This window comes from Grampus griseus (genome assembly GCF_964374135.1).
Source record: "Grampus griseus genome assembly, chromosome: 1".
Classification (NCBI taxonomy): Eukaryota; Metazoa; Chordata; class Mammalia; order Artiodactyla; family Delphinidae; genus Grampus; species Grampus griseus.
Genome location: NC_139017.1, coordinates 47,619,593 through 47,646,410, shown reverse-complemented (window position 1 = coordinate 47,646,410; position 26,818 = coordinate 47,619,593). Strand labels below are relative to the sequence as shown.

Genomic DNA, 26,818 nt, shown 5'->3' with positions numbered 1-26,818 from the left:
ACAGGGACACCTTGGACACCTCTATCATCTGGCTCCAGGCATGGTGGGAAAGCACTGGGCTGAGAGAATCCTGGGTGTGAATCTATGACCTTGGGCAAGACACTTAACCCCTCTGGGCCTCAGTTTCTCGCTTGTAAAAAGGTGATAATATCTTTTTTGCAAAGTTTTGAGAGATAATATTGAAGTTGTAAATGAGGCTATTATTTAAAAGTATATCATAGAGTATAATATACTATATATTAAATATTATACAAATAATAATTAACAAGCAATTATCCTCTTTCCACTAACCCTTAATGGCCTTACTAACATATTACTGCTTTGAAGAGTTAGTCCCAGAGTCCAGGCCCCTTATAAAAGGCTGATTTCTTAAATGTTTTCACTAGAAAAAAAAGGGTAATTATGTGACGTGATAGATGTGTTACTTAACTCAATGGGGGGAAAATCCTTTCACAATGTACTCATATATTAAATCACATTATATACTTTAAATATATTACAACTTTGTCAATTATATCTCAAAAAAAAGGGCTGATCACCAAGCTGGGTAATGCTCAGCACTGTGTCATTTATATCATTGTCAAGGATCCTTGGGGGAGCGTGTCCTGCTCGGGCAGTGGTTCCCAGCAGAGGCTTTGGAGTCAGACGGATCTGGGTGAGACTGCACCGTGACTCTGCCCTTCCCTATCTGCCATCTCAGAAAAACTGCTTCGTCACAAACGTGTGCGTGTCTCAGAGGGTTGTGTTATCACCCCCTGCCCTCCAAACCCCAGTCATGCGAACCATTTGTAGTTCCCCAAAGCACCAGGCTCACTTCTCTGCTTAGCTTACTGTTTCCTCTCCAGGATGGTTCTCCTTCTACATGCTGCTCCTATTCTTGTTGGCTTCCTCTAAGACTTCCCTGCCCCTCAAGACTTGGTTAGGTGTCCTTTCCGTCTGCCTGCTCCCCAGCCACCCTCGGTTTACCCCTATGGTCATAGTATTGACATTGCCTAGTCATTGGCCCACCTCCCCCTCACTTCAGAGTTGACTAGCATGTTGGGGTTTAGTGTATGCCAGGCACAGTGTCTAGTTCTTTATGTCAGTTATCTTACTGAAGTTGCTTAACGACCCTAGGAAATACGTATTAGTACAGATGAGGAAACTGAAGCTCAGAGAGGGTAAATGGTCTGCTCAAGGTCACACAGATCAATGCAGAAGATCTGGGATTTGAATTCACGCCTGACTCTAAACCCTTTGCAGTCAATTGTAAATTGCTAAGAGTTTACAGGGTTGAGCACAGTGAAAGCATGTGCAAGTACTCAGCAAAGAATGGCTATTATTATTTGACCCAAGCAGATTATAAACCGCTGGCGGGAAGGAATCTTAACCCATAGGTGCTTGCACCCTTTGCACAATACCCCAACCGAGGCTGAGTCAGTGTGTGGAGAGCAAGGATAGAGTAAGGCTTCTGGAATATGTCCCAGAGCAGCACTGATTGCTTCTCAATAAATGGCTGATGTTTTCTATCACGCATCTCTGTATTTAAGAAATATTTCTTGTTGCACTCTGGCCCCTTTCCACTTCTGTGCGAGGAGGGGGTGGGACTACAGAGGGGGCCCAAAGCAACAGTGGAAGCTGCTTTTTGATGAGACACACAGGAACCACCAGCCACCTAAATAAACGTCCTCTTTATTTTACCAAATATAATTTATCAGTTACGTTGACATTTGTCAATTCAGTTATAGTCACTATAAATAATTGTCGTAGGACACAGTTCTGTAACTTTTTAAGGATAGAAGCGTAAACCAATGTTGCTCCTCACAGCTGGGCCACAAGTCCATGCAGTTTGTGCAATCGGGGGAAAAGAAATGGATCTTCCATGAAAGTCATGAAGTCCATTTTCTTTCCCTCGCACCCCGCAGTCCTCCCTCTGCTCACACACTCAGGGGTTGGGGCACGCCTACCTTCTTGCTTTTGTGGCAAAGGACACTCCGGAATCCCCCAGGGCAGCCTGGCTGAACTCCAGAGATGAAGAAGCGGTGAGTGACTGGGGCAGGGGTGACTGCACACCCCAGGGGCACAGCCTCAGGGGCGGAAGAGTTGGTTTTGGTGCCTGTATAAGAGTCTGTGTGCAAATGGGTTTGGAGGTGGAAGACAAGACGAAAGAAGGCCTGAGGAAGAGCAGAAACAAGGCCAGGCTGGTGTTAATAAACTCTGCTGGACACAACCCCAGCTACATAACCTCTATGATTCCAATTCTAAAGTTCTAGGCTCTGGAAGGTGGCCTGGGTGGAAATGGAGGGAGAGGAAAGTCTCTGGAAGTAAAGGGCAAGTTCCTGGGATGAGGCATGGTAGTGGTAAAAGTCAGGGTCACTGCCTAGTCTTCCCCTGGAGAGGGGCCCTTTAGGCTACAGAGCGGAGGGCTTAAGGGAAAGCTGTGGATAGACAGGCTAGAAAAAAACCTGCATCCAAATGCCCAGATTTGTACATGTGAGTGTGGACAACAGAATCCTGATCTGCTCACGGTAACGTGTGGGGAAGGTGCAGAGACTCCGGTGTTCTCCCAGTCTTGTGCTGGGCAGAGAAAAGTGGAAGCAGTTGGTTGATATCCAGCCTTCTAGTTCTGAATCCTCTTTTGCGTGGCTGGTGAGGAGATGGGGGGAAGGGAGGGTGAGGAAGGGGAGTTTAGGGAAATCAGCAGTGGCTGAGCAATGGGGCTAGGGGCTCTAGCCGTGGTCAGTGTTGTGCGCAAGTGGGATCCAGGAGTGGAATCTAGAGGCGGAAGCTGGCTCGGTGACAAAGATGGAAATACAGCGAGGAAACTCTCTGCCAGATTGAAAAGGGCACATGGCCTTTATATCTAGGAACGAGGCGAGGTTAGAACCGTGTTTCCCTTACTGCTGGCTAGTCAGTGCCTGTGCAAACAGGACCTGACACGTAGTAGGCACTCAACAGATAGCGCTCAACAAATGTTTCAGACCGTGCCTGCAGAAGAGCTGCTCTTGGGGAGGCTGTGTATTTGCTGAATGAATGAATGAGTGAATGAATGATGAATGTGGGCAGAAGCCAAGAGAAAGGAAAAATGACCTCCATGGCATGAAAGAATGAGCGATTTCAGGAAGTGACAGGGTCTAAGGTGACCACGTGATTATGTCTTCAGGAGAACAGCAGCAGTGAAACACCCCTGGCTGCCCTCAACCTCCCAACCATTTTTCACATACCCATTCTCCGTCCCTAATCTTGGAACCCAACCCGGCAAGCTCTGGGAAAGGTCGTGCTTAGAAGTAATTAGAAATAAAGGTTGAACAGAGATAATCAGTTCTCTGGGCCCAGGGAGGATGTAGATCCCGGCAAACTATGGGTAGACGCGGGTCAACAGGGAGACCAGGCCACTGCTCATATCTTCCTGGATGAGACAATCAACTGGAAAAAAGATCAAAGGGAGGGGCTGGTGGTATTTATCAGGCAATTGGGTAAGGAGCATGTACACAATTTAAGGAGTTCACCTCATTCTCTTTGAGAGCAGGGTAGAGAATAGGGCTCGGATTATTTGGGGCCAGGAGCAGCTGTCTCCTGCTTAGTGCTTTGAAGTTGGTCCATTTCTAGAAAAAGTATGTGTGTGTGGGAGGGGAAGGGAGAGTGACATTTATCTCTCTGTTCAACCGAAAAGAAAAAAAGAAAACAAAGACAAACCCCCAAAACCAGAGCCCACTCACTGAGGCTGAGTTTGCTAAAGCTAAACCAAATGTCCCCAGATCCCAGATGGAAACCCCTGCCCCAATCCACTTCACCTGGAGGCACCCACCATGAAATTGCACTTGGTGATTGTCTCAAAAATCTACTTGTACTATTCATCTCAGTCCATCTGTCCTGCCTGAATTCTTGCTCTACAAACTTGGCTCAATGTATAAAAATTCCCATTGAAAATAATGAGAATTCGGTATCAAAGTGAAGTCCTAGAAAGAGGTGGGAGTGTCAAGTGGGGTGGGGTGGGGGAAGAGAAACCAAAAAAAAATTTCACACAGAAAGTGCAGAGAGGTGGAGAGAAGGCCGAGTGACCAGGCTTAGTCCCCGACATCCGTGTCTCGGTCCCCAATGAGCCAGAGGACATGGAAGCTGAGTGCTAGGAGCCCAGTGCCAAGCAGGTCCCCCAGGGCCGTCAAGTACGGGATGGAGAAGTTGTCCGGGTCCAGGCCCCGGCCCCACATCCAGTGCACCATCCAGTCTGCGATGTACAGGAGAATCAGCACCTGGAGAAACAGAAGGGCCCAGCCTACAGCCATCCCCTCTCTCCAGGGGGAGACAGAGGCCATGCCATCAACCCATTCATTGCATCACAAGGCTTGACTATCCACAGTCCTTAAGCTGGGACAGCTCGTCCCTCTGCCTCAGCAACCCCTCTATGTTCCTTCACCCCACAGTGACCACCTTGAACAGATGACAGGAGTAATTCGAGTTCTTTGGGAAGGAAGATGCCCCTACCCCGTGGAGTTTCCCACATCAGCATTACATTCTGCTCCCAAATTTACTAAACAAGAGGCTTCCTAATTGACATCCCACTGGTTGCAGGAATTCAGCCCTCTTGCCTCTAATTCTGGGTCATCCTATCCTCAGGTCACTCCAATTCTTGCCATGTTGGCCTCTTTGGGAGCCCAGCAGGGGACTGGGGGTTGGAGTTTGCCTTTCATACAGGGATTTGTCCCAGAGCAGAGTGGAATAAGGACGGCGTTTGAGGCTGCTGCCGGCACAGCTGTCTGAGTAACAGTTGATTATCCCAAGCTGCCTTCCTCCTGACCCTTCCCATTCTGCTGTTGTGGGCTCAGAGAATGCAAGTTTATTTTAACATTAGTCCTAGCAAAACAGAATTAAGAATGAGTCGGCTAAATACAAAGCAGACAGTGCACACCAATTCAAAAGACGTTTTGGATTATCTGCTGCTTTGATTTATCTGTGCCCTTGCTTTTCTTCCATTACTACAGAAAATTAAGAATGATCTAGATTAGAACCTTGCTAGTGGGCCCAGGACCAGTAGCATCAACAACAGCTGGGAGCTTCTGAAAAATGCAGAATCTCAGGCCTCACGCTGGATCTCCTAAATCGGAATCTGCATTTTAACAAGATTCACACGCACTTTTAAGTTGGTGATAAACTCGGTCTAAAATATTCTGGTGGAGTGGGCTGGCCTGCGTCTTTGATATAGTCCGCATGATTCCTGACATTTGGGGATCCCCAAATGACTGCATCTGCGTGAGAATGAAACGGTTTCTAACGGTAAAGCTCCAACACAGTCATTTGGGAGGTTTTACTCCTGACTGTACTTTGTAAATACTGTGGTATGCAAATTCTGCCCTGAGGGGCTCAGATGCCGGAACCAGGGCCACTGGGGGATCCAGAAGCCAGAAGTGATACCTATTTTTAGGCAAACCTGGTTGCTCTCCTGTCTTCTCTCCAAGGAAGCCAGAGGTTACAGTTCTAGCACCTTCACGTTCCACCTTGCCCCACACACGGCTGCTTTGGACTCCTGTGGCCCTGGCCCCAGCCCTGGGTGAGGGCCAGCCCCCCATAACTTCACACCCTGGCCAGCAGCTGCAGAAGCATCCCAAATAAAGAGCGTGGCCAGAAGGACTTCGGGACGTGTCCCACGAAGGGAATGGCAGCAGCTGTCCCCACATTCCAGCCTCCCGAGCAGGCCCTGGGACACATGGCTGGGAGGGGGCAGTGAGGGGGTCAGGAAGAACCTTTAGAGGGGATCAAGTGCCGTGCTCCGGCCCTGCACAGGCTAGAGAAGACAGTAGAGGTGAGAGTGTCCCCCAGCGTGTTCACAATGGGGAATGAAGCCGGGCCCATCCTTCCCGACGTGGCCAAGGGCTACCCTCCAGCCACAGACCCTCGGTACACACACCTTCCCTTCTCCCATCGAGTGTGCTTCACCCCAACTCACAATGCAACGTGGCAACTTGGGTAACTGCCGCGGGGAAACTGCATGTGGTTGGCCCAGCCCTTGCTAAGATGTCCTAACACACAACATTTCTAAAGTCGGGGATGAGGGGTTGGAGTTATGGATAAGGGCTTACCAATAGGGGACTGGTTAAATGAAACTGTGGCACGTCTACACAACAGGAGAAAATGCAGCCATAAAAATCAGGGTGTTCTGCTCTTCACATATGGGTGTGGAATGATCTCTAAGATGAATTAAGTGAAAAAACCAGGGTGTGGACAGTATGTATAGTGTGCTACATGTGTGTTTAAAAAAAAGGAGGAAAATAAGAAAAATATGTATGTTTGCTTCCATAAATATAGAATAAACTTGAAGGATACATAAGAAACAGATATAGATAAACAACAAGGTCCTACTGTATAGCATAGGGAACGATATTCAGTATCTTGTAATAAACCATAATGGAAAAGAATATATATATTCATATATATATATATATACACATATATATATATATATATATAAAAAACTGAGTCACTTTGCTGTACACCAGAAACTAACACAACACTGTAAATCAACTATACTTCAAAAAAAAAAAAAAAAGAAACAGATAACACCAATGACCTGTGAGGAACAGAACTGGATGGCTGGAAAAAGCAGAGAAAAGACTTTTCACTGAGGTTTCACTATGAACCTTACACATTTTTTGAACTATGTGACTACTATTACCTATTCAAAAAGCAAATCTGTAGAAATTGAAAATGTGATACTAAGGGTGAGTTTGGCTATAAAGGGGCTGCATAAGGGAGGCTTGTGGTGATGGAACTGTTCTGTATCTCGACTGTGGTGGTGGTTGCATGAATGTACACATGACAGAATTGCATAGAACCACACACACACACACACACATACACACGAGTGCATACTAAAACTGGTGCAATCTGAATAGCTTTGTGCATTGTACCAACACTGATTTCCTGGTTTTGATGTTGTGCTATAATTATGCAAGATGTTACCACTGCAGGGAACTGGGTGATCGGTACATGGGATCTCTCTACATTTTGGGGGGCAACTTCTTGAGAATATATAATTATTTCAGAACAAAAAGTTGAAAAAAAGGTAATAAAAAGCCAGGGAGAAAGCATCCTAGTATTACAGAATGGCAAGGCTGGATGGGATCCAACAGATTATCTAGTGCAGTGGTTTTGACACGTTTTCAAGCTGTGAAACCCTTTATTCAAATGAAATCTCCCAAGGAACCCCAGCATGTGAACAGAAACACATGGAGCTGTGTGGCCAGGATAGGGGGGGTGGCACCTGCCTGAAGTCCACCACCTCTGGTCCACTCCTCTCAATTTACAAATGTATCACTGAGCCTCAGAGAAGTAAAATGACTGAGCAAAAGTCACACAGCATGTTAGTGACCTTGCTGGAACTACAGCCTGTTCTCCTGAGCCCCTGTCCAGTGTTTACTGGCCACACAGTCACAGAGAAAGAGTTGGAAGACTCTTTCTGGGCCAAGCCTGGACCTCTCCTCCCATCCGTGCAGGGCAGCCCTGGCCCCCGCCCCCGTGCCCCTGCCAGTCCGTACCTGGAGCAGTGCAGCTGTCATGTAGAAGATGATGAAGACGAGTGTGAGAGTGGTGTGCCCGCCCTGCATACAGCTGATGGTGTAGAGGAACACCAGATGTCCTGGGACCACGAGGAGAAAGAGGACCCGGGCCGAGCGAGAATTCACATCTGGAACCAGGGGAGAGATGGTGTGAGGAGGAGAAGGGGAGGAGGAGAACGGGCTCCAAGAGGCCTTTCGAAGTCAGGAGGTACCACGCTACACTCCAGGGCAGCAGACAGCTGCCTATCCCTATGTCTCCATCCCATGGTCCCCAACCCCCAGGGTGACCCAGGAAAGGACAGCCTTCCTGCCTGGGCTCTGCCCTCCAGAACAGCTGGTACATACAGCCCAACAGAGAAGGAGAACCTACGTATGCAGGCCCCAGCTGTTTCTGAAGTGATGGAGTGAACCTAGGAGGTGGGGACTCTGGCATTACCGGGACTGAAGAAGGTGGTACAAGGGCTGGGGCAGCGGCGAGGGGCTTGCGCAGAGTTCTCCCCTGGCATTCCATTCATGTGGAGGAAGGTGGAGATGCGGCTGGCCTGCACAGCCACCAGATTGCCCCCAACACCTGCGGAGACACATAAGACCTGAGACGTGGGGGTGGGGAGTGGGGAGGGCACGACCCATTCACCAGACCCCAGGAAAAGAGTGAGACACTAAGAAGGAAGACAAAGACACCCTTCCTTCCAGGGAGTCTTCCAGGCTCCTCCCATCCCCCATGCTATGGAGAGGTGGCAGTCCCACGTACTCCTAACACGGCTGAGAGTGCAGGAAGGGACACAGGTGGATCTGCAGACTCAGGGAGCCTGCCTTCTCCATCAATGCAGAGTGTACACCTGCGGTCAGACACAGCCGAGGGGACAAGGCCCTGCCTGGCTCAGCCCCTCTCCAAAACTCTGCGTGGACCCAGGCATCCAGTGCTCATGCGCTGGTTCCAGTAACCAGTTTCAAGTAGCAGTTCAAGTCGTGAACTATCTGAGCTGGACTCTCTTGCCTGCTAGAACCCTGACTGATACAAAGCCCCCTAAATCCTCTGATCCCGCCCTCTTCTTTCCCCTAGGCAGCTAATGCCAAGACCTCACCATTAATCACAGGTGTGAAGACAGCCATCCCTGCAAAGTTGGGGTCTGAGACAGTCTTGTCCAAGATGAGGCCTCCCACACTACACAGACACAAAGACAAGACACAAAGACCACTGAAGGCTTCTGTTCCAGACCTCGGGATGAGAGGTACAGGTCCATCTGGACGTGGGCAGCAAGGTGGCTCCCAGGAGTCCCTTGTCCTTCCAGTCCTCGCCTCCCCTTGCCAGACCAGCTGATGCTCCTGACATACACACTGGCGCAGCACCCGGAGCAAACTGGGGCAGGCAGCTGTCTCCTTTACCCACCTCCCAAGTTGGCTAGAGGAGCCGCCTGCTGTTCTGCCTGCTCAGTATGATTTCCCCTTCTGGTAACAGTGCTGGGCTTTTCCTCAGGGAACCACCTCTCTCAAACTCAGTCACTGTGGTTCGAGTGACACTGCTCCAATGATGGTGAGGCCCCAGGCCCATCCAATCAGAGCAGCACATCCCTAAGGCCACAGTGATTGGTTCAGGGATAGCCACATGACTGGATGACAGCCAATGACATTCTATAATGGGACTCTGCAGAATTGTTGAGAGAAAGAATCCCTGCTGGCATCAGTAAGCGTAAGGAAGTGCAAACCTGAAGCTGCAGGCCAACACAGAGAAAAGCAGAGCTGAGACATGGAGAATACTGGGGCCCTAATGATATCATTTATGTCCCTGAATCCAGCTGTGCCTCTTTAGTTCTCTAAGCCAGTGTGTTCTGCTTTCTAATGAAACCCATTTCAGATGGCTTCTGTCACTTGCACCGGAAGGACATGTGACTGATCCAGTGTTGAAGGCATTTCTAGGGTCTGTGCCACACTTCCTCTTTCCGCGGCTTAAAAGTGAGTCTGTGGAAGGGAGGGGGGAGGGGGAGGGTGGGCATCAAGAGCCCGAGCCTACCTGCTGATGGCCATGGCAATGATGACAGGCTCCCAGCCTGAGTACAACACCTCCCTTGTGGCTGGGCTCCGTCGAGCCAGCACCACCCAGACAGGCAGCAGGGCCACGAAGAAGGCACACACCAGGGGGTAGATATATTGCCAGACATCTGAGAGAGGCAGAGATGGGAGGGAGGTGAGCACTGCGGCTCCCTGCTCCCAGCCTCCCCCTGGCTCAGCCTGCAAATGCCCCAACTGACCAACAGTAACACCACACTCAATGCCAGTAAATGTATTACCTCATTTGATGCTCACTGTACACCCGGGAGGTAGATGGGGCCAGCCTTTTCCATTTGTAGATAAGGAAACCAAGGTGAAACCTCCTCAGATATTGAACTTATTAGGGGCACAGACCAGATCCTAGGTTTCTTGCTTAGATTCCCCAGAAATCCCTATCTCCCCTCTTCTTCTTCATTTTGCAAGCAGATTCCAGCCTCTAGCTCCTTTCCTTTCCCCCTTACCCCTCCAAGATAAGTGAGAATAGACAGCACCAAGCATATTTCTCAAATACTTTCACCCCTGCTCCCGCTGCCTGCATGAATTTGAGATAAGTACTTAGCCTCACCTCTCTAAGGCAGGGAGTTATTACAAACTGTGCTCCCACCAAACAGTTAAGAACATAGAAGACATCCTTACACACGTGCAAGCCCACTACCATCTCTCCCAGTCCCACCCAGGAGTCCACCCTGGTCACACCCTTGATTGCCTCAGCCTCACCCTGCTCCAGGTAGAGTCCCCAGCTGATGCCTGAGAGCAGTGCCAAGGTGATGAGGTCTCCCAGGCTGGCAGCAATGGGCGTGGCCACATTGTCTGGGTTGATTCCAATCTTGCGAGAGCCAATGATGACTCCAATCATGATCATGCCTGGGGAGGAAGGAGAGGGGCCAGCCAGGGTAAGAAGAGATAATGGGGTATCAACCAACAAAAAGAGAGACTGGAGGTTTAGTTGACACCCCTGGGGCAGCCCTTCCTACGCCCCTGCCCCTCCCTTCCCTTCCTTACCCAGTACCAGGGAGGCAATGAAGGCCGTGGCCACGCTGCTGGCACAGAGCAGGAAGGCATGTGGGATACTGAAGTGGCCGTCAGGGATCCAGCCAAAGACGACGGCTGCGATGGACGCCAGGAAGCCCACCACCGTGGCCTGCACCTGAGGAGGGGAGTGGTAACTCGGAGAGCAGAGCGTGTCTTAGCTGAGGTCACTGAGCACTTAGCCAGACCTCTTCCTGCCCTCAGCAGCCCCAGGAGGCAGGCGGGGCTGGCCTGTCCAGTCCTCCCAGGCGGGAATGATGTCTTTATTTATTTAGTTTCACACCAGACACCAGTACTGGGTAGTGCACCCTGCAGGAACCCAGGACATGTTACTGGCTGAATGAGTGTCCCTCTGGGGATTGGGGGAGGTTCAATAGAGCCTGAGACTTCAGTCCAGACACAAGGCCTGGGACTCAACGGGGAAGACTCCCAGTTCGGAACCTGTGTGGCCTCATGGGGAGATGGGACAACAGCAGTCAAGGACCGTCAGCACTCCCGGGTCTCCTCCTGAGTCTGATCTGTGGGGACGCAAGCCCTCTGCACCACCGGAAGCCAAGAACTGACAGTGGAGATACTGGGGTCTCCCCCATCTTGGCTGTTTTCCTGGGAAACCTGGTTACCTCCTGGAGTCCCTTTGGGAGAAGCCAGCTCGGCAGGATGCTGGAGCTTTACTCAGGAGCTGGCAGGGGCTGACTTAAGCCTTTCAAACTCCTGACCAGGGAGGAAGCTTAGCCCCGCTGTCTCTGGTCCCTGCTCTCTTACCTGGATGAGGGCCATATTCCCAGTGATCAACCGCCAGAGCTCCTTGGGTGTGTCCATGTGCCCGATGTTGGCCTGCGAGAGGGAGGACGAGGGTCTGGAGCTCCAGGCTGGAAAAGGCCTGCAGCTCCATCCATTAGGACCTTGCCTGGATCAGCAGGCAGTGCATGTGACCTAAGACTCTGGGACCAGGACGTGACCCCCAGGGAAAGTGAAGCAGGGTCGAGGGGCTGGGGTGAGAGGGAAGGAGCAAAAGAGCCTTGAGCTCCTGCCTCTGGCTGGGGTTGGGAAGGGGGCTCCCAAGGCAGCCTCCTCTTCTCCCCTCCTCTCAGGACAGCCACTGAGCAGAGGCCGATTCCATGCTCTGCCCTGCTCACCTGGGCAGCTCATTCCCACATGGGTTAAAATGACCTGATCCTTCCCTGGCTCTGAAGCCAGCTTGCCATCTTAGGGGAGAAAGGTCAGCTGCTGGTGCAGGACGGAGGCCACGAGAGTGTTTGGGAAGGAGTGAGGCGGCATGGGAATCGGCCAGGAGGGCAAGTTGGGGAGGGCTAGGCTGGCTGCCACTTCTCTCTGCTGCCTTCTCCAGGCTCATGGCCGTGCAGGGACACCCCTGTCACTTGGCTCCCCTGGGCTCCTGAGTTGTACTGCTTCCTGCCTCCCACCCCATGGGGCCTGTATCTGGTTCAGTCTCCGAACCATGAAGGCCGATCTAAGAGTTTGGGGAGGTGGGAGTGATGAGAAGCCCCTCTTCATCTATTCCCTTACAGAAGAGCAGCCTGCCATGGGGGAAAGGGAATGGGATTGGAGGGGGGCTGGGAAGGCCTGGCTCTGCTCCTGCCCAGCTGCAGAGTAGGGCTGGAGATCAGAGGAGGCCCCCATCTGTGCAGGTGGAGGGACCAGCATGATGCTCGCCTGTCAAAGCTGCACAAACAGTCACGAGGCGGGTTGCGAAGCAGGAGGTGGGGCAAGAGGCCAAGGATGGCTGGGACATCCAGAAACCGAGCCTGGGAACCACTCTGGGCAGGGAGCTCCTGCCCAGGAGCAGGACAACCGGCCCGGGGTCTCCCTACTCCTTTCCACCCCAGACCCACACTGCAGACCTGGACAGTTGAGAAAGGCCTGTGGTGATCTCCTAGTCAGGCTCTGTGCTGCCCCCGAGTCCTCTGTGTGCCCCATTCCTCCCAGCCAGGACACTCACTGCGGTGGAAAGCCTTGATGCCAGGGTCATTTCCAGGTTCCCCTTAAGCCCCAGCAGTGCAGGCACCAGGATGAAGACCTCTGTCACTTTCTGGAAGACTTCCCAGTGCTGCAAGGTGAAAACAGAACCCAGGCATTTCAGGGCCCCAAAGGGCTGGCATCGAGGTTGAACGTGAAACTGAGTCCTCCTAAAAGCGAGTTCCTGTTCCAAGGTTATGATTAATGTCTTTATCCAAAACTTTAATCCCTTTCTTGTCCCTTCTGACCTCAATCCTGTGCTAACTGAACACCAATCAGCCAGAGTCAGATGACTAAGATTGCTGAGGTCAATCATAACATCATTAACGTACAGACCTAGGCTGTTTCTCTAGGTCAAAATGAGCTAACAGACCCTTGGGTCATGGACCACCGGACCATAGACTCTTAAACTCTGAGTCCCAAAAGTACAATTAAGAAATGTCACAAGATGATGATTAACCCCAGCTTCTTTGTTCTTCCCCTTTAAATCCCCCTCACTCAGAGACCAAGTGGGAGTGGATCTGAGGCTTGTCTCCCACTCCCTTGCTCGGTGCCCTGCAGTCAGCCCTTACTTTGCTGCGAACCTGCTGTCAGAGTTTGGCTTTCTGGGCTGTGGGCACACGAGCCCTTGTTCGGTTACAACTGGATAGTCTGGGAGCAGGGGCTTGAGGAGAAAATGGAATCAGCAGGGAGTGAGCACGTCAGACGCCTTTCCTCCAGGAACCCTGGAAGCAAACCAAGTCCGTGGTACTCCAAACAACAAAGCCCCCCCTCCTGCCACCCAGAACAAGGGGAGACGTGGAGGGTCCCTTCCAGTCAGGAGGCCCTAGCCCGTCTCTGCTTCTTCTGCCTGCTTTGTGGAGCTGGGGGAGAAGACGGCAGGGACCCACACAGCTGAGTCACCCCGGGCTGGCTTACACCCCAGAACTCCTTTGCGATCTCCCTTCCAATTGTCTTCAGTCTGGTTTCTCTGTGGCCTCAGCCTTGAGCAGTGTTGTCTCAGCTGTTGAGCACTGGGCTCCATGGGGCTGGGGTTGAGGAGATTAGAGAGTTTGTTTGGTTTCTATCTATCTCCAAGGGCTTTGTGCCTCAGCCACGGCAGCTCTCCTTTAGAACAGGCTCTGAATTAAGGCCCCCAAACCTCAGAGTGTTGGTCTGCAAGAGGTTTTTCATTCCTCCTCTGCATTCTCTCACCCTACAGACCTGCCCCAATCTCTCAGTTAGGAAAGGTAAGTGTACCCCTGCAAGGAAGAGCCCTGGACTGGGAGTCAGGAGACAGGGATTCCAGCCCTGAGACCATCAGGCCTGGCTCTCCTACCTATTTCTTCAGCTAACATCTTTTAAGTCTGTACCATGTGCCAGCCTAAGGCTCTACGTGCATTTCCTCATTAGATCCTATCAACAACCCAGTGAGGTAGGAGCTATTATTATCCCACATTGTAAATGAGGAAACTGAGGTTCAGAGAGCACTGCACTCTTTAGTGCTAAGTAGGAAAAATGTAGGAGCCAGGATTGGTTATTTGAAAGCTACTTTAGTTGCAGTTGAAACTGAAGACTTGCAAAAAAGGCTGGGACTGTGTTGCCCCCGAGGGCAATGTGGATTCCTTTCCCTGTGCCTTTATCCATTTCTAGAATGGAAAGCCTTCAGGTTTGGAGAGGCGAGGGGTCAGGAGGCCAGACAGAGGTACGCAGGCTGATCAGAGCATCAAGGTCAGGAGGCAAAGTGCTCTCATGAGCAAAGGCACTGGACTGAGAGTCGTGGGTCTCGCACAAGAGACCACAAGGATAGGCCTCATGCTGTGTCCCCAACATCCTCCCACAGAGACCAGCCAGGGGTACCTTAGACAAGTTATAAGGGCCTTGAGCTCTTGACTATAAAAGGTACACTTCAGGGACCAGATCAGATGGTCCCTAAAGGCAATTCCGGCACTGACAGCTCTATAGTTAATGATGAGCAAGGCTGCAAATCAAACCCACAATGAGATATCACCTCATACTCATTAGGATGGCAACTATTAAAAAACAAAACAAAATAGAAAGTAACAAGTGTTGGTGAGGATGTGGAGAAACTGGAGCACTTGTGCACTGTCGATGGAATGTAAAATTGTACAACCACTATGGAAAACAATATGGCGGTTCCTTAAAAAATTAAGGAGAGAACTAATATATGATCCAGCGATCTCACGTCTGGTATATACCCAAAATAACTTAAAGCAGGGTCTCGAAGAGATTTTTTTTTTTTTTCGGTACGCGGGCCTCTCACTGTTGTGGCCTTTCCCGTCGCGGAGCACAGGCTCTAGACGCGCAGGCTCAGCGGTCATGGCTCACGGGCCCAGCCGCTCTGCGGCATGTGGGATCTTCCTGGACCGGGGCACGAACCTGTGTCCCCTGCATCAGCAGACAGACTCTCAACCACTGCGCCACCAGGGAAGCCCTCGAAGAGATATTTGTACATCCATGTTCATAGCAATATTATTCACAATAGCCAAGAGGTAGAAGCAACCCAAGTGTCCACTGACAGATGAATGAATAAACAAAACATGGTCTACACATACAAGGGAATATTATTCAGCCCTAAAAGGAAGGAAATCCGGTTACATGCAACAACATGGAGGAACCTTAAGGACATTATATTGGGCTTCCCTGGTGGCGCAGTGGTTGAGAGTCCGCCTGCCGATGCAGGGGACACGGGTTTGTGCCTCGGTCCGGGAAGATCCCACATACCGCGGAGCGGCTGGGCCCGTGAGCCATGGCCGCTGAGCCTGCGCGTCCGGAGCCTGTGCTCCGCAACGGGAGAGGCCACAACAGGGAGAGGCCCGCGTACCGCAAAAAAAAAAAACAAAAAAGGACATTATATTAAGTGAAATAAGCCAATCACAAAAAGACAAATATTATATGATTCCACTTATACGAGGCATCTAAAGTATTCAAATTCCTAGAAATAGAAGTAGCATGGTGGTTACCAGGGGCTAGGAGGAGGGGGAAAAGGGAAGTTCATGTTTGTTTAATGGGTGTAGAGTTTCAGTTTTGCAAGATAAAAAAGTTCTGGAGATCTGTTTTACAACAATGTGAAAACATACTTCACAGCACTGAACTATACATTAAAAATGGTTAAGATGATAAATTTTATGTGTTTGTTACCACAGTTAAAAAAAAAGAGGAGCACGGAAATCAGAGGGGGCTAAGGCTAGGATTAGAGTCCAGGGGAGGCTGGACATTGGGGAGTCCTATAAAGGCAAGGACCTCTCTTTTCCTGTCAGAGTTCTTTTTGTGGGTGTGTGTGGGGTGCTGATGGCAGGGGGAGTCCCTACCAGGACCCAGGGGAAGGGCTCATCTCATTAGGGCTGGAGCGTATCTGCACCTGAGCTCCTGGCCTAGCTCCTCACTGGTGGAAGGCGCAGGACGTTTTTAGGGAAGGCTCTTTCTGAAAACTAAGGATGGGAAAGAAACCGCCTGTCCCCCAGCCACAGTTGCTGAGCTTTCAGGCACCCACAGGAAGAGCCAGGAGGGATGCAAATCCCTTTTCATCCCTGGGCCCCCAAAGAGAAGGCAGCCCCAGTGAGTCCCGTCTACGCTGGAGGAACTCGGGGACTGTTGTTCTTGGACAAGGCCAGCACATAGCTCTGGGGCACCAGCTCCCAGCAGGCAAGGCCGTGCTCAGCTCTACCTCCTCCTCCCTCACCTCAACTGGACACGCAGCTCCAGAGACGAAGAATTCTCTCTGCTCCCCTCCCCGCCCCTCATAAGGGTGGCTGACCTATAAGGGTGGTTTGGAAGCTCCGCTCAAGAGCCCAGCCTCGTATCCCCTCCTCACTGCATAACACCTACCGCTCCCAGCTTCCAAGCCGCAGGCTCTGTGAAAAGCTTCGATCTCCAGGTAGGCGAATGTAAAATATGTGTACTTATTGGCAGAGTGAAGGAGCACGGAAAGAAATACTCCAAGTGTATGCCAGCAATATTTTCTGAATTGTTTGTAAGGTATATTGTTTGTCTTTACGATTAAGAAAAAAAATGTATGAAGCTCAGCTAAGCCCCTCCAGCTGCCACTATAAATACTCCCAAATCCCTGCGTCTCCCAGCTCACAGGCACCCTCTCCTTCAACTACACAAGGACCTAGAAGGGATAGGGTTTTAGCAGCGATAAGATTCGGGACAGACAGGAAAGGAGAACCAGCGGCTGCAATGACAGCCCTATGCAGAAGTCTTCCCGGCCAGCCAGGATACAGCCTGGAACCTCACACCTCCTGTGCCCCTACCCAGCAACGCCCTGAGCTGGCACTCGGGTCAAAGTAGCCAATGCCTACACACATACTTTCTTCACCCACCAAAGCCTCTCAAAGACACAGCTCAGACAGGGGAGCCTCTGACATGTATGTACACACACACACACACACACACACACACACACACACTCACACACACACGGCTCTGAGAGAGCCCAAGAAGCAGGCTGCCCTGAGGTGAGGAGTGGGTAGAATGGGCAGGGGCCCGACAGTGTCTCTCCTTCCTCCTTTGGCCTAATTCAGGCCCATCCTGTTCATCCAGGCTGGAAGTGCCTGCCCCTGAGGTCAAACCAGTCAGCCAAGCCTTCACCCACACCTTCCTGCTCTGCTGGGGATGGAAAAGGGCACGTTCCAGGAAGCACTTGGCGGGAAGCGGGGACAGAACACATCAACACTGCTTCTCAGAAATGTAGCTCTTCTTCCCTTTCCTTCTCTGTCCGTGGATACAGGGGAGTGAGGGCTCACTGGGCCCTGATATTTTGGGGCTCAGGGATGAGACAGTTCCCTTCACACTTAGAAATAATCCCAATTCTGAACAATCACCCTAAGTCTCACACCTCAGTGGCCCTGCTGCTACTTCATCCTGATACTTCCATCTTGCCTCTTCCATCCCTCACCTCTTCTGGCCTCAAAGACAGACCCCTGCCTGCCTCTGAGTGTTCTGCCCTGAGCCTTCCCCTCCAGGGAGACAGCAGCAGGGAAGAAAGTCACAGCCTGGAAAAGCTGGAGTCAAGGACATGAAGAAGACTAAGATCCCCAGCAGCTCTGAGAACCAGGCTGTAGGAGAACCTGGGAAGGTGGGCTGGAGTTACCTTTCAGGGTGAGGACTAAGTCAGCTCAGATTAGAGTAAACCCAACCTTCACCTGAGGCTTTCCCCCGCCACCTGCAGACATCCTCTAGGTGTCCAAGGAGAAGGGCCTCAGGGCAGCACCCGGGTACAGAGGGCTGTACAAAGTGTGATCAAAGGGGTGGACATGTGGAACCTGAGTGTCCTAGCCAGGAATGCCAGCAGCCACGGGGGCAGGCCAGCCATGAGGGGAACGCTTCTTTCCCACTCCACTTCCCTAAGCCCATGCTTGCCATCCACTTTCACCTTTGTAGACTCTTCTGTATACACAGCAGGAAAGAAAAGCGAGAGGAGGAGGTATTTCGGGGAGGGGGTGTCTCCTTTCCTTGGGATCCTCAGCAAGTGAGGAGTGAGTCAGGATAAGGAGCTGGGAGTCTCACCTGTTTTAACACAGCTGGGGATTCCAGTGAAGGTTGGCACACCACCTCCTGCCACCCCCATCCCTCAAAAGGCTGACAGAAGAGGGGAGTGAGATGCTCTGCGGCCGCCTAGGACCAAACCAGGAGGTGGGGCAGGGCATCTGCAGCATGGAGGCTCCCAGATCCCAACCCCCTTCAATTCCAACACTGGGCCCAGTCCTGCTTTCCTTCCCAAATGCTATGGGAACTTTCAGCCACGGTGGGGAAGTTGCAGCAGACTGCAGTCCACTTAAACCTTTCCTACTTTTGGCCAGTAGGCCAGCCCCTTATCTCACTGCAGAGGCTGGTTCTACAGGCTGAGTGGAGAGGAGGGCAGATAAGAGGAGAGAGAAATGGGCCTGGGGAAGAGACTGGGGCTTCTGCAGCAGTGGGGAAAAAAGGGGGGTGCCCTGGACCAAGGAGACATCTGTACCAACACGGCCTTCTGCTCAGCTGCTCTGAGACACTGGGGATACTCTACAGCCAGCTCCTCCTGATGGCCCCAGCCTCTTAGGGCCCCAGATTCTGTCCCACTGAAGGTCATCTTAGCTTGTGAAGGGGGAATGCGTGTGAATCCTTAGAAATTGTCCTGCTTTTCCTGAATCCGAGGTTGTCAGACACCGCTTTTGCCCCCTTAGATATGGAATAAGAATCTCCCTGTGGTCCCTGATCTTTCTGCTCCCACCCCTGCCATGACATAACTGCAGCCATCTGCAGGGCCTGCTCCAGACCAGCTGTGGCAGGAGGCTGGGGGGACGGGGACAAGAACAAACCAGCCATTGTCATCCATACCAGCTGGACCTTAGCTTTGGGGTGGGCCTAGGTGCCACACTGTGGGCAAATGTTGGTCCTCTGTGGGCACACTGGTCAGGCTCCAAAGATTCCCTACCTGGGTTTCTCAGTGTCTCAGGACCATGGGTGAGGGGTGGAGGTGGGCAAGGTGTCAGAAGTCTTTTCAGTGTGTGAGATGGGGGGAGGGAGGGGCCCTCTAAGAACTTTTGTTCTTTGCTCATTTTAGAATGTAACTCCAGCTGTTCCCGATTCCAGTCTATGCTGTTCTTCGGGGAAAGACAAAGAGAGCAGACCCCTCCCAGAGCCTTTAACCAACTGGCGAACCACAGCCATGGTGAAGGCCATAGAGGTTAATGGCATAGGTTCTGAGTCAGATGACCAGGGACAAGTTACCTAATCCCTCTGAGCCACAGGTTCCCTATCTACACAATGGAGATGGTTACGGTTCCTACCTCATGGGCCCACAGAAGAGGCCAACAGATGCTCCCCACTACCGTTCTTACTATCCACAAAAGAAAACAACCCCTTCCCAGGTCACCACCAGATCCTGGTTCTATACCCTTTGGAGGCACCAAACCAGAACTGGAAAACTCTTAGAATGAAAACCAAGGCCACAGGAAAGGGATGGAAGAGGTGGAGAACTGCTACCCTGGTCTCATTTCTCCTCCTCCCATTACCTCCACTCGCTGCCCTAGAAGGAGCAGCTACCAGGGGGAGGAATCCAAAGCCTGCCTTCCTAGCTTCTGGCATGAGGAACAATCCCCCAGATAACAGGTTAGGGGAGAGAGCAGGAATGACATAAATGTCATCCTCATTAGCAACCAAAGCTGCAGTGTTCTCCTAAGGACTCAAGCCAAAGTGGTCCAGGTAGACAGCATTGAAAGAACCACCTAGAACCAACCACCCTGTTTCCTGGGACAAGGGCCTGGTGAGACTTGCCAGCAGGACTCTCTGTACTACCACATGCATCGTTGGTAGGGTTGGATGGGAAAAGGGGAGGGGATGCTGAACTCCATGTCCTCCTGAGAGATTCCATGAGAGATTATATTTTGTCCCCATATATGTCACACAATTAGCACTTCTATGTCTCATCACACCAACACCGCCCCCCACCCCCGCAAATCATGTATCAGACAGCATGTGCCCACCCCCAATCCCCAGCAAGATCCTGCCAAGGTTACAGGCAGACAAGCAACACAAAATGCCTTTAAGAACCTTCCCACTTAATTTGAGACCCTCTTGGCAGCTAGACAAATTCCTGCCCAGCAGGGGGATGAAGGGGAGACTTGAAACTGAGCTTTCTCCTGTGGGTATCCTTGAAACCCCAAAGTAAAGCGAAAAGAAAGTATAAAGAGGAGACCTATCTAAATGTCTCCTACTGAGCTGGGCTCAGCAGAAATGCCCAGGAGGGACGGCAGGTAACAACCCTAATTCCATCTCTCCTCTTCCAAGCCTGAGCTCTGGAACCAATTCTGCTTCTGTTAAGCAATACTGCCCTGACCACCTCCCTGGGACTACTGAGCTTCCTCAAGGCTTCTGTAGAAAGTAACTAGACGAAGAAGCAGCCAAGGACATGATCCAAAGGGAAAAGTACTGCAGGAAACAGCAGCTGCTTCTGACAGGGAGGTGGAAGAAAAGCTCCAAGAGACAGTTTCCCGGGAGGAAAAGGTGGCTCCGGGCTCAGGGTCAAGAGCTGCCCTCCGCAGGTCCTACCTGTACGATGTCCAGCACCATGCCGGCAGCCACAGTCCCAAAGCCTGCCAGAAGGAAGGGAAACAGCACTTGCAGCCCGATGGAAAAGGAGGTCTCCTTGAGCGGGGAGGGTGGTGCGGGGCCACGGTCTGTGCTGACGTCGTCACTTTCATTGCTCTGGCTCCCGTTCTCCAGCAGGGCATCCTCCTCCCGAACTCCCTTGGCGTTGGCGCGAGACTCAATCGCCACCACCTCTACCCCAGCCCCATCAGGCCCCAGGAACTCTGAGGTCCCGGCCAAGGGCTCTCGCCCGGGGCCATCCGAAGGGCAGGGTGAGGCAGTAGGGCCAGTCCCGTTCAGCTGGTGGACGTCCTTCGGCTCCGGCTTAGAGGACATGACGGGAAGGGAGGAGGAGAAGGGGGAACTCTTCTCTCTTTGTTTGCTTTCTCTCCCTTTCTAACTCTGGAAAGAACTTAGTCTTGGGGTGAACCCAGGCTTGGTCGCCGCGGGACCTCTTCCCACGGCTCTCCGCTCCTATCAGGTGCTGCAAAAACTGATCCACCAACAGGCAGCCCCATCAAGCACTGAAGCCACGAGCTGGAGGGGAGCAAGAAACTCCTCACCAGACTCTGCAGCCGGCCACTAGGGGTGCAGAAGCCTGACCCAGCTGGCCAGCGCTGTGCTTGGGGGAAGCTTCTCTGGCCTCTTAACTTCTTTGGTTCTCAGTGCAGGCTTCTCAGAGCAAGGGCCATCCAGAGTAGAAGAGCCCAGCTAAGTCTGGGGTGCCCTCTGAGGTGGCCCTTCTTTCATTAAAGTAGCTTGAGTTCAGATCTTTCAGAAGGCAGCCTCGGCCGGGGGCTGTGGCTCCTTCCCCCGCCTCTGGTTGGGCTCCTTCAGCTTCCCACAGCTCCTCGGGCTCTGCTGGTCCCAGGGCACTATCTGCTGTCTCTCTCCTTTTTTCCAGAGATGTCCTTCCTTCCTGGGAAGACCTTGCACCTTCCCAAATCCCTGGTCCTTAAAGTCACAAGAATCTGTATGGAACACCTTATGTATGAAGAAAGAAGACAAGAAAAAGAGAATGTTATGATACAGCAAAGGACAGCTCCTACTGGGAGAATCCTCCCACAAGGCAGGTATAAAGAGTTTGCTATTTGCCTTCCTTTTTTTCATTAAATCACCCATTCCTGCCCTGTGACATCTAGATGCCCAGAGGGCACTATCCCTGCCATGTTCCCAACAGGCAACCCACTGCCTCACAGGGACCACCACTGTGGTCAACAGCAATGAGATGTGGCCAGCCTGGGATTAGGAAGATGCTGCGCAGGAGACCCTGGCATTGCCTTCTCAGCGACCGGGGATGGGAAGGGATGTCCTGGGGGAGATCCCTTCTTGAATGCCCATTAAGAACCCAAGATTATTAAGGTGTGGTCTCCCAGTGGGGTCAGTTACAAATTCAGTCACAAGCTCCCTGTAGCCACCCTGCTGTAGAAAGTGATTGTTTACAGCCACACAGGGCAAATAAGCAGGGAGAATTTGATCACTGAGTGAGGGACCCCAGACCCCTAAAAGCCCCAGCCCCTGAGCCCCTGAGGAAAAAAAAACAACAACTGGGAGGACTTCCTGGGCAATGGGGCAAGGCTGCCAGACCAAGGCCAAGAGCCAGAGGCCTACCCACTCCTGCCCTTGAGAGTCAACAGTGTTACAGAAAGCTCAGACGCTGACTTGGATCTAGGCCTCTGTTCCTACTTCTCTCCCCCTGCTCTTGGCCTTGTGAGCTTGTCAGATAGGACAAGGGTGTTATCTCAGTTTGAAGGGAAAGACGGTAAAACTATTGGTTATTATGCACACATTTCAGTTCTCTAGGTTCACCCTGTTCCCCAGGGTTATTGAGAGTTGGATATAATGTAATTCTTAAAAAACAAAAACAAAAAACAAAAGCACCATCCAAATAAATAAGTAAATAAAACAAAGCAAAATAAAAAGCAAAGCAGCATAAGCCAAAATGCACTTGCTCCCATGCACTTGCATGTCTCTTTAGCTGTAACGGCCCCACTTTTCTTGCCTAAAGAAATCCCCAGGCCTTGATCCCACCCTATTCCAGCTCACCAGAATAGCTCTCACAAGTAAAAAATAAATTTAAAGAGAATTTCCCTAGGAAAGATGAATAGGTCCTTAAGTATTCCAAGCACACACAATTAGTCAACTCCTGTTTGGGAAAGGGTGGATCAAACTCCAGTAACTGGCCCATGGGAACTGTTTTCTCTTTCTAGTCACTCACGTCACCAGGACTCCCTTTTCCAGTCTCCTGAAACACTGTCCTGTGGTTCTTTCAAAAACCCTCACTAGAGATCCAGGAGGAAACCTCTGAGCAAGAGAGTCCACTGCCCCTTGCCAGAAAAGTTTCTGAGTCCGTTAAAACTTGACCCTCCCTCCTCCTCCCGGCTTCCTGGCAGGTCACCTAACCTGAAAGGGGGGCTCGAAGGAAGAGAAGCCAGTCCCTCACCCCACTCCTTCCAGTGACTGAGACTTCAGATGGGCCTAAGGCCATGGGATGAAAGAAGCAAAAGTGACCCAGGATGCCCTGAGGAGGGGACAAAAAAGACCGTCTTAGTATCCCCAAACCCCGGGAGGGAGAGGTATCTGGGTGGCCCTCCCGCCTTTCCCCGATTCAGACTCAGCAAATGCGCTGCGCTCCAGGTCTCCCGCCCTCGCCACCCACCCTCTAGACCCAACAGGACTGACCTGCCCCTCGCTGGGGAGGAAGAGGGGCGCCTGGCGTGTGGCAGCAGGGACCCGTGGTCTTGGGGGGTGCAGGGATCCCCCTCTTCTCATCACTCCTCCTCGGCAGTCCTCCTCGGCCTACGGCGTGCCCCCCACACCCCCAGCCAAGGCGAGCGTCCAGCCGCGACACCCGGCTCGCTACATTTCGCCTCTGCGTTACTGCGAGGCCGCCGCTCCGCTTCCACGAAGGGGAGGTGGTCAGGGAGGGAGTGCAGGATATACCGCCTTGCTCCCGGGCGGGGGCTGGGGGACCCGGACGGGGGACCGTGGGGCCGAGCTCACTCGCCCCCAATCGCTTCTTGCCCGGGGACTTGGGCCCGACTGGTTGGCTGCTAGGGGCAAACGTGATCTGGGGCAGACTGGGTGGCACCCCCCCCATCAAAAATAGATTCTGGATGGACAACTGCAGCAGCCAATCGGGGGCGGGGGAGGGGGCGGGCTCAGACTCGGCCTGGCCCCTTTCCTTCGCTTCGAGCCGCGGAGGCGGGGCGCCAGCAAAACGCAGTGCGAGGAGCGACTGGAGCCAGAGGCTGGCTCGCGGGTCCCAGCGCCCATCCGCCGGCTGCCTGAGGTTCCCGCTCCAGGCGCCTTGCCACCTCCCTCGGGCCCGCCCCGCCGCGCTGGGACCTTTCCTCGCTCTTTAAAGCCGTGTTCGCCTGTGCACGTCTATCCCTGCATCTTGAATGTTTCCTTGAGCCGGGGAGACTGGGAAACCTCCCCGTGGAGCCAGCCAGCTCTGACCTCCGGGCCTCAAGCAGCCATCCCCGTGCTCTTAACCCCGCGCTCGGTTCCCGGAGAGAACCGTCCCTACCTTGTTCTCGGACACAGCTCCTCTCCTGCTGGCTAGTCTCCTCGCGCTTCCGCCAGAATCCGCATTCCTCCAAGCGCGTGGCTCAGCCTGATAGAACCGGCCTTAATAAAGTCCCAGCCTTGAAAGGGGCGGGAAGAGAGGTCAGACTCACCGCTGTGGTCCCACACGCAGCAACTGAGGTAGGGGCGGGGGGTAGCCTGGCTTCCTCTGACCCACTGATCCTGGTGGCAGCATGGGAAGAGATGTCTCCGTCCCTGCCTAAACGAAGTCCAACTTTCCCTGACGCACCTTATGGGATCAAAGAGGGGTGTTCCCATTTCGCCGTTTGCCACTTCCTCCCTGGGGTATCTCTACCTCTCTAACGCAATTTCAGTACAGGTTCTTTTGGGGATGTTTTTGTGCAGGGGGTGTGACCTCCCCCATAAAGGAACCGCCTCCCCCATAAAGGAACCGCCACCCCCAGGTTTTCCCCTCTTGTCAGTGGAACCTGTGACCAGTGGTTCCTTCCTGTCATTTTCCTCCCGGAAAGTGGCTAAGGGGTGCATTCGAGCATGACTCTAGACCCCTGGATGGGTTTTGGAGTAGAGGAGTGCCTGGGGAGAGAACACAGTGCTGGGTATGAAGCTTTTGGCTGCGCTTTCCTCTTTCCGAAGTACACGCACCCCCCAGCACACACAGCAACAGAGGCAGGTGATTCCCTTGGGCAAGGATGGCAAACGTGTACAACCTAGCTCCTCACCTCCCACTCTAGTCCTCAGGATTATTCCAGTTTAGCTGCTGGGAATTTGCATCAAGGGCCTGAAGTCTCACAGCACCTAGTAGAGAAAATGTCAGTGTCAAAACTGGGGTTCTAATTTTGGCTACAAACACTGAGTCTCTCCGCCTGGAGACAGAAGTAACTGCTAGACTAGGAAACATTGGGTTTCTTCCAAAGGATCAGTTTTTCAATAGGTGGTGTAGGGATGGGTGGGGAATTAAGGTTGATGTATCTGGAGACTTTTCAGTCAGGGGCTGGAAACAGTTCCTGCTCCATTCAACAGTCTTCCCTGCTCCCTTTTCATCTTGCCGCAGCTAATCCACCTGTATGTAAAATCTTGATATGCCTTCTATTCCCTTCCCACCTCCTATTTTTTTTTATCCCCCTTTAACAGTTCCTCCTTTCCTGTGAGTTTTTTTTTTTAATTGAAGTATACCAGACCTATGGGAAAGTGCACAAATCCTAAGTGTGCAGGTCAACAAATTACGACACAGTGAACATACCTGTATAATGGCCACCCAGATCAGGAATTCGACCATTACCAGCACCCCCAAAGCCCTCCGCATGTCTCCTCGCAGTCACTATGCCACCTTCCTTCCCAAATTAACCTCTATCTAATCCCATATGTTAGTTGTATCCGCTTTTGAACTTTATATAAATGAAACCATTCAGTTGGTACTATTTTTTAAATTAATTAATTATTTTTGGCTGCGTTGGGTCTTCGTTGCTGCACATGGGCTTTCTCTAGTTGCAGTGAGCGGGGGCTGCTCTTCATTGCGGTGCACGGGCTTCTCATTGCGGTGGCTTCTCTTGTTGCGGAGCACGGGCTCTAGGTGCACGAGCTTCAGTAGTTGTGGCATGCGGGCTCAGTAGTTGTGGCATGCGGGCTCAGTAGTTGTGGCTCACAGGCTCTAGAGCGCAGGCTCAGTAGTTGTGGCACACGGGCTTGGTTGCTCCGCATGTGGGATGTGGGATCTTCCCGGACCACGGCTCGAACCCGTGTCTCCTGCATTGGCAGGCGGATTCTTAACCACTGCGCCACCAGGGAAGTCCCTCAGTTGGTACTATTTTGTGTCTGGCTTCTCTCACTCAGTATGTTTGTGAAATTCATGCATATTGTTGTGGTAGCAGTAGCTCATTTATTTTCATTGCTCTATGGTATGCCATTGCAGATGTTGATGAAAAAATTAATCAATAGTCAATCTAAGAAAGAAATAGAAAATTTTATTCGAGGCAACCTGAGGATTATAACTCAGGAGACAGTTTTTCAGAAACCTCTGAGGACTGTTCTGCCCATTAAAGGTCAAAGCACAGTTATATACGTTTTTGAGACAAAGGTTTATACACCAGATGACATATTGACAGTTTACGCAATCCAGATCTGCAGTATAAAGCAGTGGGTCATCATGACCCCTTACAAGATTGAGAAGGAATGTTATCTCCTAAGGAGGTCTGGTTAATACAGACGCACGATACACACTAAAGGGGAAGGAGGAGGCCCAAATGGGAGAGAAAACTTTTTTGTTTAAATTTTTCCTGTCTTGGAATAAAATATGAATTTTATTTTGTCACCATTAAATGCATATACCACAATTTATTTTTCTATTATTCTGGTGGACATTTGGGTCGTTCTCAGTTTGGGATTGTTATCAATAATGCTGCTATAACCGTTTTGTTTCTGTCCTTTGATACACTTATGTTTCTATTTCTGTTGGATATATACCTAGGAACAGACTTACTGGGTCATAGGCTATGTTTATATGTTTAGTGTCAATAAATGCTACTAAATCATTTTCCAGAGTGCTCATGTTAGTTTACACTCCTGCTGGCAGCGTCTTAGAATTCCAGTTGCTCCACATCATCATCAAC

At 51.6% G+C, this 26,818-nt stretch overlaps 2 protein-coding genes across 3 annotated transcripts in view; both read right to left on the bottom strand.

The window, feature by feature from the left end:
- SLC41A1 (solute carrier family 41 member 1) lies at window positions 1-23,711 on the bottom strand. 2 transcript variants are annotated; one of them, XR_014296520.1, is made up of 12 exons: window positions 23,343-23,711; window positions 20,622-21,644; window positions 12,571-12,678; window positions 11,373-11,444; window positions 10,584-10,728; window positions 10,299-10,445; window positions 9,544-9,691; window positions 8,618-8,697; window positions 7,969-8,103; window positions 7,512-7,660; window positions 1,947-4,232; window positions 1-1,806 (listed from the first exon to the last, which is right to left on the bottom strand). XR_014296520.1 is itself a non-coding variant. In XM_082651295.1 (11 exons), the coding sequence occupies exons 2-11, from the start codon at window positions 20,994-20,996 to the stop codon at window positions 4,047-4,049; spliced, it is 1,545 nt and encodes a 514-aa protein (XP_082507421.1). In that variant the 5' UTR covers window positions 20,997-21,644; window positions 23,343-23,711; the 3' UTR covers window positions 1-4,046. The 2 variants fall into 2 exon arrangements, 1 of the variants encoding a protein (XP_082507421.1); XM_082651295.1 differs by having other exon boundaries at window positions 1-4,232.
- A 2,304-nt stretch (window positions 23,712-26,015) lies between these two features.
- The window catches only part of PM20D1 (peptidase M20 domain containing 1), a 31,133-nt gene continuing 30,330 nt past the window's right edge, over window positions 26,016-26,818 (bottom strand). The window contains exon 13 of the mRNA XM_082651272.1: window positions 26,016-26,152. Within this exon, the coding sequence (XP_082507398.1) occupies window positions 26,137-26,152 (16 nt within the window). The 3' untranslated portion in view covers window positions 26,016-26,136. The remainder of the gene's footprint in view (window positions 26,153-26,818) is intronic.

Coding starts and splice junctions, on each gene's coding strand:
- SLC41A1 (XM_082651295.1), bottom strand. CDS start 20,996: ATGTCCTCTAAGCCGGAGCCGAAGGACGTCCACCAGCTGAACGGGACT. Junction 10,729..11,372: donor GGAATATGGCCCTCATCCAG/GTAAGAGAGCAG, acceptor TCCCCTCCTCAG/GTGCAGGCCACGGTGGTGGG. Junction 8,698..9,543: donor ATTGCCATGGCCATCAGCAG/GTAGGCTCGGGC, acceptor GTGTCTGTGTAG/TGTGGGAGGCCTCATCTTGG.